Source organism: Staurois parvus, unplaced genomic scaffold, assembly GCF_062004578.1.
Source record: "Staurois parvus isolate SC_StPar_1 unplaced genomic scaffold, SC_StPar_1.0 ptg001780l, whole genome shotgun sequence".
NCBI lineage: Eukaryota > Metazoa > Chordata > Amphibia > Anura > Ranidae > Staurois > Staurois parvus.
Genome location: NW_028319576.1, coordinates 279171 through 292772, shown reverse-complemented (window position 1 = coordinate 292772; position 13602 = coordinate 279171). Strand labels below are relative to the sequence as shown.

At 44.4% G+C, this 13602-nt stretch overlaps 1 protein-coding gene across 1 annotated transcript in view; it reads left to right on the top strand.

The window, feature by feature from the left end:
• The window catches only part of TC2N (tandem C2 domains, nuclear), a 78243-nt gene that overhangs the window by 10375 nt on the left and 54266 nt on the right, over positions 1-13602 (top strand). The window contains exons 2-3 of the mRNA XM_089663828.1: positions 339-560; positions 5012-5182. Of these exons, the coding sequence (XP_089519954.1) occupies positions 339-560; positions 5012-5182 (393 nt within the window). The remainder of the gene's footprint in view (positions 1-338; positions 561-5011; positions 5183-13602) is intronic.

Here is a 13602-nt window from a genome sequence, read left to right as displayed (position 1 = left end):
CACATACTAGTGACAATTTAGACAGGAGCCAATTCACCTACCAGCATGTCTTTGGGGTGTGGGAGGAAACTGGAGTAACCGGAGGAAACCCACGCAGGCACAGGGAGAACATGTAAACTCCAGGCAGTTGGTGCCATGGCTGGGATTCGAACAAATGACCCGAGTACTGCCAATCAGAAGTGCTAACCATTAAGCCACTGTGCTGCCCCAATTTATATTTATATCTGGCTATTGAGGAATATATTTAAATGAATGTATGTATTTTTTATAAACCCAACAGTAACTTATATGTACAAGTTCTTTTTTGTAATATTTCCTGCTTTCTCCTGCCTTGCCAGACTCAGGATGCGTAGAGGCCCCCAGGAGAGGTTCGCACATTGTGGATCACCCTCCCATGTCATCTGTGTCAATGAAACAGCAAGTGGGCTGCACGGAGGATTATCTGCTTTCCAAGCTGCCCACAGACGGCAGAGCCATTCCATTCGTCGTTCCGACATTCACACCGACGTATGTTCAGCCGAGGAACCTGACCAGCCCCACCCACATGGAAGGACTGAAAGGCAAGTGTGCGTTCTGCGCCATTAAAGGGATCAATGCTTCTCCAAACTGTACATCTTTGTTGCTTCCGGTGAAGGTGTCCCTGTACACAGGTGCTGGATGTCTCTTGATAGCCTGCCTTTGCGCCCAAATGCCTCAACGCCTTTATGACAGCTCAACACGTGTGGGGCGGCAAAAGTGTGGGGTTTAGCCGCACGTCACGCATATGTATTGCTGGGTGGCCGATGTTCTCAGCACTGAGGTTGAGCTGTCAAAGACAGCTGTTGGTCCTGCCCAGGGGCGGACTGACCATTTGGAAACTCGGGCACTGCCCGAGGGCCCGGGATCAGTAGGGGGCCCCATGAGATGCCCCTGGTACCCTTTTCATAGGCTTTTTTGAGTTTGGGCAAGGACACAGGGGCCCCATAATCCCCTATTGCCCGGGGGCCCCATGAGTTGTCAGTCCGCCCCTGGTCCTCCCTAAAGGTTGGCAGCCAGCAAGACCAGCTGCCAATCTTGTGACCATTGTAACCAGGGCTGCTGTTAGAAACCACGGGGCCCCATACAGCCAACCTGATCGGGCCCCCTCAAAAAAAGAAAAGAAAAAAACACGGTTTACTAGGCTTCAGTTCTGAATGAACACAATGAGGGATTGGTACCAATCCCTCATTGCGTTTATTCAGGAAAGTAAGGGGCTGGTAAATGTGACATATTTACCAGACTTCAAAAAAAATATAGGTTGCGCTTAAATACATACAAAAGTGTAACAAAAAATTTGACAAAACAAAAAACAATATATTAAATGAAAGTGAAATCCAGCAAAAAAGAAAAAGTCCTAAAGTTCAAATAATCAATAATGTCCAAAATAATTACCAAGTGAATCCACCACCAAAAATGGTTAAATAAAACTCACCAGAGTAATATGCTGATTGTTACTAGTTACTCTGGGAGCAGTAATCAATATGGTGACAGCAACACTGAAGAAATGAGGGATGAACTCCAACAGATGATGTTCTGCAAAGCTGAAAATCCACTCCAAAGGTGATTTAGTATCCAAACTGAGAGATGATCGGACCGTCACTCGAAAGAAAAAAGTGACCAATCACGGTGCAGTATGTTTTAAAAAACATCAAACTTTAACCCCTCGCCTACTGGGCACTTAGACCCCCTTCTTTACCAGGCCAATTTTCAGCTTTCAGCGCTGTCGCACTTTGATTGACAATTGTGCGGTCATGCAAGATTGTACCCATATGAAATTTTTATCATTTTTTTCTCACAAATAGAGCTTTCTTTTTGCGCTATAAACAAAAAAATTGCAAAAAATTTTTTAAAAAAAAGTTTCTTTGTTTCTATTATAAAATTTTTCAAACAGGTAATTTTTCTCCTTCACTGATGTGCGTTGATGAGGCAGCACTAATGGGCACTGATAGGCGGCACTGATGGGCACTGATAGGCAGCACTGATAGGCAGCACTAATGAGGTGGCACGGATAGGCGGCACTGATAGGCGGCACTAATGAGGTGTCACGGATAGGCGGCACTGATAGGCGACACTGATGATGGGTACTGGTAGATAGCTTTGATAGGTGGCACTGACTGGCATCACTGCTGGGCAATGACTGGCGGCACTGCTGGGCACTGACTGGCACAACCGCTGGGCACTGACTGGTGCCACTGACTGGCAGCACTGCTGGGCTGCACTGATGGGCACTGGTGGGCACAGGTGGATGGCACTGGTGGGCACAGGTGGGTGGGCACAGGTGGGTGGCACTTCTGGGCACAGGTAGGTGGCATTTCTGGGCACACTTGTGTGACACTGCTGGGCACAGGTGGGTGCACTGCTGGGCACAGGTGGATGCACTGCTGGGCACAGGTGGATGCACTGCTGGGCACAGGTGGGCGGAGTTAGTGGTCACACTGCTGGGCACAGGTGGGCGGAACTTGCGGGTGGCACTGCTGGGCACCAATCATCAGGGCACTGATCAGCAGTGCCCTGATGATCGGTGCCGATCCCCGCTCTGACAACTGCGGGTTCTCGGCAGTACTTTCCTCACGATCTGACAGCGTGAGGAAAGTGCAGCCGAGAACCGGCAATTGCATTTCCCGGTGATCAGCGTGTCATTGGACACGGCTGAACAAGTGTTAAAAGGCCGCTGTGATTGGCCTTTTACCACATCACATGATCAGCTGTGTCCGTAGGCGATCACGGAGATCGCTGGGTGCGCGCCCCCAGGGGTGCGCAGAAGAGCATGTTCTGGGAGGACGTCATATGACGCCCTCCCAGAACTGGCTGGCCGCAGTGCAGCAGTCATTCGGCTATCTGTGGTTGGCAAGTAGTTAATGAAGAAATGCACTTACAAGCAAGGTGTCTGGACTGACACCAGTATAGACCGCGTGTGTAATGAATACAAGCGACTCAGACCCAGCTAAACATGCACATGCAACATGCAAGCAGACCAGGAGCGTGCTGAATGTCACATCCAAAGGCACCGACCATATTTACCAGACCCTTCCCTCAATAGCCATCCTGAAGGAACTTTTTGCTTGACTGCAGTTGCTGGTTGGAAAGGAGAGGAGGGAAGCTGGCAGCACTGCAGGGGTGGGGGCACACGGGGGGCCTGGGCAGCAAAAGGAAACATGGTGCACAGGGAGGGTGATGGGTGCGGCAGGGGGGTGAATTACTGGAACTGATCCCCTGTATGGCTCTCTCTGCAGCAGATGAAAGCCAGCGGGGGGGAGAGGAGAAGAAGCCAATTTTCAATCAATAAGCTTTTTATCAATAAGTTACTGCACTTCCAAGGCTTTAATGAGGAAGGTGGCAGGGTCTCTTTAGATGCGATTTCCCTTTGGGAGAATCTCAACAAAAATGACATTTTTGTTGCAGGGGATGCCCAAAATCTGACTTTTATCTTGGTGCAGACTTCTGGAAAAATCACTTAGCCAATCACACAAGCAGAAAATGACATTTTTAGGAGGCGTTCTGTACAGAAGGCCTCCAGCTTGCCATATTGCATTGCTTTTTACAGAAGATTACAGCACTGCAGATTGAAAAGGAAAGGTTTTAATAACATTCAATTACAATATGACTTATGTAGCTATTGTATACGCTATGGGGGTTTTTTCTTTTTATTGCTACTTTTTTTCCACAAAAGTGGAGATATTCTTTAAATTCCCACATGGAAGAAAATATATTGTAAATATATTTTAAAAATATTCTTCCCAATTATATTGACATATATTTGAAACACTGCAATTTTGGCTGTATTCAATATATATATATATATATATCACACACACATATGTACACGTATATACACACACATATATATACCCGTATATATACACACACAATATACACGCACTATACATATACATGTGTATATATATATATATATATATATATATATATATACACACACACACAAACAATATATATATATATATATATATATACACACACAATATATATATATATATATATATATATATATATATATATATATATACATATACATACATACATACATACACACGTATATACCCTACCCGTATATATACACACAATATATATATATATATACACATACATGTATATATATATATATATATATATATATACATACATTCATACATACACACATATTTACCCTACCCGTATATATACACACACAATATATACACACACACACACAAACAATATATATATACATACATACATACATACACACACACAATATATATATATATATTTATTTGCATACACACACATTATATATATATATATATATATATATATATATATATATATATATATATATATACACACACACTGCATGTTGAAATGCTTTTTTTATATATTACTAAATGTATAAAAAATAATCCTGTATAATAATAATATTTTGTAAAATATATATTTTTTAAATATATTCTTCAGATTTTTTTTAACATAGAAAATAAGTGAGTTTAACATATATTTTTACATATATTTGTAAATGCATTCCAAAATTGCAGATCAAAAGTATTTTTAAAAACGTACAGTATATTTGAAAGTGTATTTTTAAAAACATTTTTCATATATTTTGTAATAAAAACGCATTTCAACATACAGTGTGTATATATATATATATATATATATATATATATTTAGTGAAATATATTTTATATTGAATACGGCCAAAATTGTAGTATTTCAAATGTATGTCAATATATTTGGGGAGAATATTTTTAAAATGTATATTTTCTTCCATGTGGGTTTTTTGGGCTCAGTCATTATCAGCTCGATATCCGAGTCCTTTTAATAGTGAAAGGCCGAATATTACCTATAACAACACTAGAAGATGGGCAGGACAATAGGTCTGACATGCTTTGACGTGAATAAGTAACGTCTTTTATCTCACGCTGATCCCCTGTAATGTCAGCAATAAGTCCTTGTCTTGTGATTCACGTATTTCATGGCTTTATCTTCTGTCACTCAGGATCTGCAAGGGCCACATTCACAGACAGGAAGACGGAGCTGTCAGCAGTTTATCAGTATGGAGCGAACTATGACATCGTCTACAATCCGGGCTTCATCCAAACGCACATCTCACCTGATCTGAGCAGACGTGGGACGCTGAGCCCAGACGCAGCACGAATGTATGGCTCAGGTAAAAAGCCGGGTGTGACTTATTGAAAGCGGTAGTAAAGCTTAACCACTTCCTAACCGCCCTATAGCAAAACTACTCTACAGGACGGCAGGGCTGCACAAAATCACGTATATACAGTTGTGTTCAAAATACTAGCTGTCAGACATCACTAACCGGATCAATCGCTGTTTTTGGTGGAAATGATATTTCTACATGGCAGATAATTTCCTAGCAGGTGTAGTAGAGTCATAGAAATCCAACAGACCCGACAGTCATGACATGCATGCTGCTGATTCTGTGTCATTGAATCACTCATTGAAAGGGGCGTGTTCACAATAATAGCCGTGTGGAGTTCTATTAGTGAGGTCATTCATTCTTTGACAAACAGGTGGCAATTATTGCCCTTATTTAAGGAAGGAAGGCAGCAAATGTTGGACATGCTGGTTACAGTGCATTTCTCTCTGAAATTCTGAGGAAAATGGGTCGTTCCAGACATTGTTCAGAAGAACAGCGTACCTTGATTAAAAAGTTGATTGGAGGGGAAAACATATAAAGAAGTGCAGAAAATGATCGGCTGCTCAGCTAAAATGATGGTAAATGCTTTAAAATGGCAACCAAAACCTGAAAGACGTGGAAGAAAGCGAAAAACTACCATTGGAATGGATAGAAGTATAGCCAAAATGGGGCAGACTCAGCCAACAATCAGCTCCAGGAAGATGAAAGAAGGTGTGACGTTCCCTGTGAGGACTGTTACAATTAGAAGACGCCGATGTGAAGCCAAGCTATCTGCAAGAAGTCCCCGCAAAGTCCCACTGTTGGGAAAAAGACGTGTGCTGAAGAGGTTACAATCTGCCAAAGAGCACATTGACCGGCCTAAAGAGAAATGGCGCAACATTTTGTGGACTGATGAAAGTAAGATTGTTCTTTTTGGGTCTAGTGGGCGGAGACAGTTTGTCAGACGACCCCCAAACACTGAATTCAAGCCACAGTACACTGTGAAGACCGTGAAGCATGGTGGTGCAAGCATCATGATATGGGGATGTTTCTCATACTACGGTGTTGGGCCTATTTATGGCATACCAGGGATCATGGATCAGTTTGAATACATCAGAATACTTGAAGAGGTCATGCTGCCTTATGCTGAAGAGGAAATGCCCTTGAAATGGGTGTTCCAACAAGACAACGACCCCAAACACACCAGTAAACGGGCAACATCTTGGTTCCAGACCAACAAGATGGACGTTGTGGAGTGGCCAGCCCAATCCCCGGATCTTAATCCAATAGAAAACTTGTGGGGTGACATCAAAAATGCCGTTTCTGAGGCAAAACCAAGAAATAGAGAAGAACTGTGGAATGTGGTCCAATCATCCTGGGCTGGAATACCTGATCACAGGGGCCAGAAGTTGGGGGACTCCATGCAACACAGATGTACAGCAGTTCTCAGAAACAGTGCGACTACAACCAAATATTCATGAAGTCATTCAAAGGAAAGCAAAATCTTCAAACATTTCTTAGTTTATATAGTGAATGTTTGAGTTTGTAAAGAAGAATACAAACACTGCAATTTTTTTGAACCGTCTAATATTCACTTTTCTTCCATTTTTTTAGAGGAACAACACAAATTTGATGTATTTTTCTTCATGTTGTGATTTGGAATAGAATGTGTCGTGTTCCCAATGCATTTGTGTGGATGGAAATAAAAGCTATTAGAAGGATTTTCAGCTTTATTCACTTTTTTCATCACACTGCTATTATTTTGAACACAACTGTATATGTGAATTTGTATTTACAGTTGGATTCCTCTAAAAATAAACCCACCACTAAAGCCCCCTGTAGTACAGTTCTGATCCCCTACCAGTACATCTCCAGCGCTTTGGGTGAGCACCCGGTGTCAGTGCCAGCTACAGTGCCACGGATGCTCGGTGAATTCTGACTGACTTGCACTTTATGAATTGCTTTTATTGCCCGTTGTCACCAGTGTGTTGTGAGTCTCATATGCATCTTGTTTGTTCCTAATGCTGTGCGCATCATAAAACGCATTTTACATAAGCATCTTACATTTTCAGTGCATTTTCAAAGCATAACCATTGACTATAGCAAGGATCTCCAAACCTTCCAAACAAAGGGCCAGTTTACTGCCCCTCAGACTTCAGGGGGGCCAAACTGTGAGCAGTGGGAGTAAAAAATGCCCCATCATTGGTTTTAGTGGGAGTAATAGTGCTCTATTTTTGGTACCAGTGGAATGAAATGCTCTCTATTTTTGGTATCAGTGGAAGAAACAGCGCTCTATTTTTGGTATCAGTGGTAGGAATAGCGCTCTATTTTTGATATCAGTGGAAGAAACAGCGCTCTATTTTTGGTATCAGTGTAAGGAATAGCTCTCTATTTTTGGTATCAGTGGAAGGAATAGCACTCTATTTTTGGTATCAGTGGAAGGAATAGCTCTCTATTTTTGGTATCAGTGGTAGGAATAGCGCTCTATTTTTGGTATCAGTGGAAGGATTAGCTCTCTATTTTTGGTATCAGTGTAAGGAATAGCTCTCTATTTTTGGTATCAGCGGAATGAAAAGCTCTCTATTTTTGGTATCAGTGGAAGGAATAGCTCTCTATTTTTGGTATCAGTGGAAGGAATAGCTCTCTATTTTTGGTATCAGTGGAATGAAAAGCTCTCTATTTTTGGTATCAGTGGAAGGAATAGCTCTCTATTTTTGGTATCAGTGGAAGGAATAGCTCTCTATTCTTGGTATCAGTGGAATGAAATGCTCTCTATTTTTGGTATCAGTGGAAGGAATAGCTCTCTATTTTTGGTATCAGTGGAAGGAATAGCTCTCTATTTTTGGTATCAGTGGAAGGAATAGCGCTCTATTTTTGGTATCAGTGGAAGGAATAGCTCTCTATTTTTGGTATCAGTGGAAGGAATAGCTCTCTATTTTTGGTATCAATGGAATGAAATGCTCTCTATTTTTGGTATCAGTGGAAGGAATAGCGCTCTATTTTTGGTATCAGTGGAAGGAATAGCGCTCTATTTTTGGTATCAATGGAATGAAATGCTCTCTATTTTTGGTATCAGTGGAAGGAATAGCGCTCTATTTTTGGTATCAATGGAATGAAATGCTCTCTATTTTTGGTATCAGTGGAAGGAACAGTGTTTTATTTTTGGTATCAGTGGAATGAAAGCTCTCTATTTTTGGTATCAGTGAAAGAAACAGCGCTCTATTTTTGGTATCAGTGGAATGAAAAGCTCTCTATTTTTGGTATCAGTGGAAGGAAAAGCTCTCTATTTTTGGTATCAGTGGAAAGAATAGCTCTCTATTTTTGGTATCAGTGGAAGGAACAGCGTTTTATTTTTGGTATCAGTGGAATGAAAAGCTCTCTATTTTTGGTATCAGTGGAAGGAACAACGCTCTATTTTTGGTATCAGTGGAAGGAAAAGCTCTCTATTTTTGGTATCAGTGGAAGAAACAGCGCTCTATTTTTGGTATCAGTGGAAGGAACAGCGCTCTATTTTTGGTATCAGTGGAAGGAATAGCTCTCTATTTTTGGTATCAGTGGAAGGAATAGCGCCCTATTGTTGTTATCAATGGGAGGAATAGTGCTCTATTTTTGGTATCAGTGGAAGGAATAGCGCCCTATTGTTGTTATCAATGGGAGGAATAGTGCTCTATTTTTGGTTTCAGTGGCAGGAATAGGGCCCTATTGTTGGTATCAGTGAGAATAATAGTATCCCATTGTTGATATCAGTGGGAGGAATAATTGGTGTCTGTGGGAGGAATAGTGCCCCACCACAGGTGTCAGCTGTGGATGAAATAGCGCCCCAAGTGTTGGGGATAGAGGCAAGAGGCATACAGAGCCAGATCTGGCCCCATGGCCGCAGCTTGGAGACCACTGGACTATAGTGTAATTCTTGGATTTTTTAAATAAATGCAATAAACTGTTCTATGATGATGTTATCTACTCAGTTGTGTCCAACTCCCAGTGATTCTTTGGTCCCGCTAACCCCAAAAATTTTATTCTTGCACTGCTTCTTTTAGTTGGTTCATGTTCTGGCCAGTGTTCCCGGTTATGATGTCTATTCATTGGTATCTTTGGTGGCCTGGATTTATTTTTTGATGCTAATCAATCTGAGCTTAATTGCCATTTTTCAACAAGTTCAATAACATGCCTGAAATTGGTGAATTTTGGAGGTGCGAAGAGTTTTGGCAGGGAAAACCCTGATTACAAGGATTTTGGTCCTGAAGGGGTTTACCTAAGTGCATCAAAGTCCAGAAAAGGAGGAGGAAACACTCGGTGAGGGAGAGAGAAGGACTCACTCGAGTGAGCATGGTAGACTAGCTTGGGACTGAGCCATGGTTGATGAACTGTGAAAGCCTCCTCTTTGGGAACCTAAAGCAAAGAGGAAACCCTCAATCCCTAGTATGGGGCTGATATAGTGGTGGTGTAGCCACGCTCTTGTTTTACATCAGAGGTATGGACTATCTTGTGTTTGTTTACTGAAGAAAGCAGTATTTGTTTTCTGGATCTCAAGTTCAATAAGGACTTTTACAAGTAGCTGGCGGCGATCCTGAGCCCCGTATCACAGTCTGTATATACCAATGAAAAAAAAATATTGATCAATACCATTTTCCCTTCAGATTTGGGGTGAATGTGAACATGCATATTAGTGCAGTTACTACATGACGGTGCAAATAATGGTGGCCTTACATGCTTCGATAAAAAATACATTTATTTTCCAATCAATCTCTTCTGATAGGAATAATCAATCTGCGGTTCATAACCCATTCCATGGATATACTGGACACTGGGAGTTGGATTTCGATTTATAGTCAAAGTGTTACTAAACCCACAACAGTACAATCAGTCTGTAGATGCAGTAAAGCGTGCTTGTTATACTCACTGTGGAACCTAAGGGGTTAATCCTCCACATTGTGTAAAAAGGATCTCTGATCCTCCCCTTCTTCCACTGTCCCCAATCCATCTGCTGATAGAACAGAGCCTTGGGGGTATGCTGCACATGCATGTGGTGTGTTTTGCTGGAGTTTTTTCTTCTTGGGAGAGTGCATGTGATCAGCACAGGGCCAATCAGCATTGTCCAGACAGAGGGTAAGGGGTCATGCCGCCACAAAGGACTTGCAGGGGAAAATGAAAACTCCTCCTACAAGCTTTAACCAGTGCTTGGCCAGACACTGATAGAAGTCACAAGACTGCTTTATACTGCTGATGAGAAAGGATATTTAGCAGTTTATATTTACTAAAATAATTGCATTTCCATGTTTTGTGTACTGTGGGAGACTGGATATAGTGAATGCAGGGTCCGGGGAGAGCGGATATTGTGAACGCAGGGTCCGGGGAGACGGATAATGTGAACGCGGGGTCCGGGGAGACTGGATATAGTGAACGCGGGGTCCGGGGAGACCAGATATAGTGAACGCGGGGTCCGGGGAGACCGGATATAGTGAACGCGGGGTCCGGGGAGACCGGATATAGTGAACGCGGGGTCCAGAGAGACCGGATATGGTGAACGCGGGGTCCGGGGAGACCGGATATAGTGAATGCGGGGTCCGGGGAGAGCGGATATAGTGAATGCAGGGTGCGGGGAGAGAGGATATAGTGAATGCGGGGTCCGGGGAGAGCGGATATAGTGAATGCAGGGTCCGGGGAGAGCGGATATAGTGAATGCGGGGTCCGGGGAGAGCGGATATAGTGAATGCGGAGTCCGGGGAGAGCGGATATAGTGAATGCGGAGTCCGGGGAGAGCGGATATAGTGAATGCGGGGTCCGGGGAGAGAGGATATAGTGAATGCGGGGTCCGGGGAGAGCGGATATGCTAAACGCGGTGTCCGGGGAGAGCGGATATAGTGAATGCGGGGTCTGGGGAGAGCGGATATAGTGAATGCGGGGTCCGGGGAGAGCGGATATGGTGAATGCAGGGTCCGGGGAGAGCGGATATAGTGAATGCTGGGTCCGGGGAGAGCGGATATAGTGAATGTGGGGTCCAGGGAGAGCGGATATAGTGAATGCGGGGTCCGGGAGAGCGGATATAGTGAACGCGGGGGTCCGGGGAGAGCGGATATAGTGAATGCGGGGTCCGTGGAGAGCGGATATAGTGAATGCGGGGTCCGGGGAGAGCAGATATAGGGAATGTGGGGTCCGGGGAGAGCAGATATAGTGAATGCGGGGTCCGGGGAGAGCGGATATAGTGAATGCGGGGTCCGGGGAGAGCAGATATAGGGAATGTGGGGTCCGGGGAGAGCGGATATAGTGAATGCGGGGTCCGGGGAGAGCAGATATAGGGAATGTGGGGTCCGGGGAGAGCGGATATAGTGAATGCGGGGTCCGGGGAGAGCGGATATAGTGAATGCGGGGTCCGGGGAGAGCGGATATAGTGAATGCAGGGTCTGGGGAGAGGGGATATAGTGAATGCAGGGTCCGGGGGGAGCGGATATTGTGAATGCGGGGTCCGGGGAGAGCGGATATAGTGAATGCGGGGTCCGGGGAGACCGAATATAGTGAATGCAGGGTCTGGGGAGAGCGGATATAGTGAATGCGGGGTCCGGGGAGAGCGGATATAGTGAATGTGGGGTCTGGGGAGAGCGGATATAGTGAATGCGGGGGTCCGGGGAGAGCGGATATAGTGAATGCGGGGTCCGGGAAGAGCGGATATAGTGAATGCGGGGTCCGGGAAGAGCGGATATAGTGAATGCGGGGTCCGGGGAGACCGGATATAGTGAATGCGGGGTCCGGGAAGAGCGGATATAGTGAATGCGGGGTCCGGGGAGACCAGATATAGTGAATGCGGGGTCTGGGGAGAGCGGATATAGTGAATGCGGGGCCCGGGAGAGCGGATATAGTGAATGCAGGGTCCGGGGAGAGCGGATATAGTGAATGCGGGGTCCGGGGAGAGCGGATATAGTGAATGCAGGGGTCCGGGGAGAGCGGATATAGTGAATGCGGGGTCTGGGGAGAGCGAATATAGTGAATGCGGGGTCTGGGGAGAGCGAATATAGTGTATGCAGGGTCCGGGGAGAGCGGATATAGTGAATGCTGGGTCCGGGGAGAGCGGATATAGTGAATGCGGGGTCCGGGGAGAGCGGATATAGTGAATGCGGGGTCTGGGGAGAGCGAATATAGTGTATGCAGGGTCCGGGGAGAGCGGATATAGTGAATGCGGGGTCCGGGGAGACCGGATATAGTGAATGCAGGGTTCAGGGAGACCGGATATAGTGAATGCGGGGTCTGGGGAGAGCGAATATAGTGTATGCAGGGTCCGGGGAGAGCGGATATAGTGAATGCGGGGTCCGGGGAGACCGGATATAGTGAATGCGGGGTCCGGGGAGACCGGATATAGTGAATGCAGGGTTCAGGGAGACCGGATATAGTGAATGCGGGGTCCGGGGAGACCGGATATAGTGAATGCAGGGTTCAGGGAGACCGGATATAGTGAATGCGGGGTCCTGGGTTTCGTAACACCTTAAGATAAAATCTTAAATTACGATCGTAAATTAGCGATCACGTCTCTGTTTCCACCATGTGATCTCATAACCTGATTGATCAAAATACAATCGTATTAATGATCAAAGTATATCAGCACTGCCGGTCGATGCAAAACGATCAATAATTTTCTGATCTAGCCAATCTAATCAGTTTGATAAAATCTGAACTAAATCGATTGGAAGAAAGCTATGGCTGATCGACTGTTTTCAGATTTAATCATTTTGATGCGTTCACACCAGTCTTCCCAGTCATTCCATTTTCCAGCGGACTTTAGGGGACCATTTCCCAGCACCAGGGCGGAGCTCATTGCTGGTCACAGGAAAGGTAAGTATTTTGCTCCCACTTTACAGCTTGCTTGCTTGACAGGGTCTCTTTAATGATCACAAACATGTCACTTTTATAACTACATTACGACTTCCTGTTTCTCCAATCCATTGTCTACACAGCAATCTACAGCAAATAATGACTTAGGACTTTCCTCTGATGATTAGGGCATTGATCATGACACTGAACAACTTGCAGGGAACTATGAATGCTGCTGCACACAGACCTCGGGGATAGACTCGACTATGACAACACATCGGCAATAATTCAAATTTTTCTTTTGAGAGTTTGCAGGAAGTTGTTGTGATCTAATAGACAAGATAGTTCGCTGTCAGAAAAAAAATCAAATGAGAGAATTTCTGTTCCTTGGCGGAAGGGCAACACCATGGCTTAGTAATTAGCATTTCTGCCTTGCAGCGCTAGGGTTCAAGTCCTGGTCGGGGGCTCTGTCTGCATGAAGGTGACATGTTCTCACTGTGTATGAATGGGTTTCCTCCTACACTCCAAACACGCTGTTGGTGGGATAATTGGCTCCTTTCTACCTTGGCCCTGGTATGATGTAGCAGTCTTTCAATTATATGTTTTTTGACCTCTAAACCCAGAAACATAATAAAATTTGGATGAGC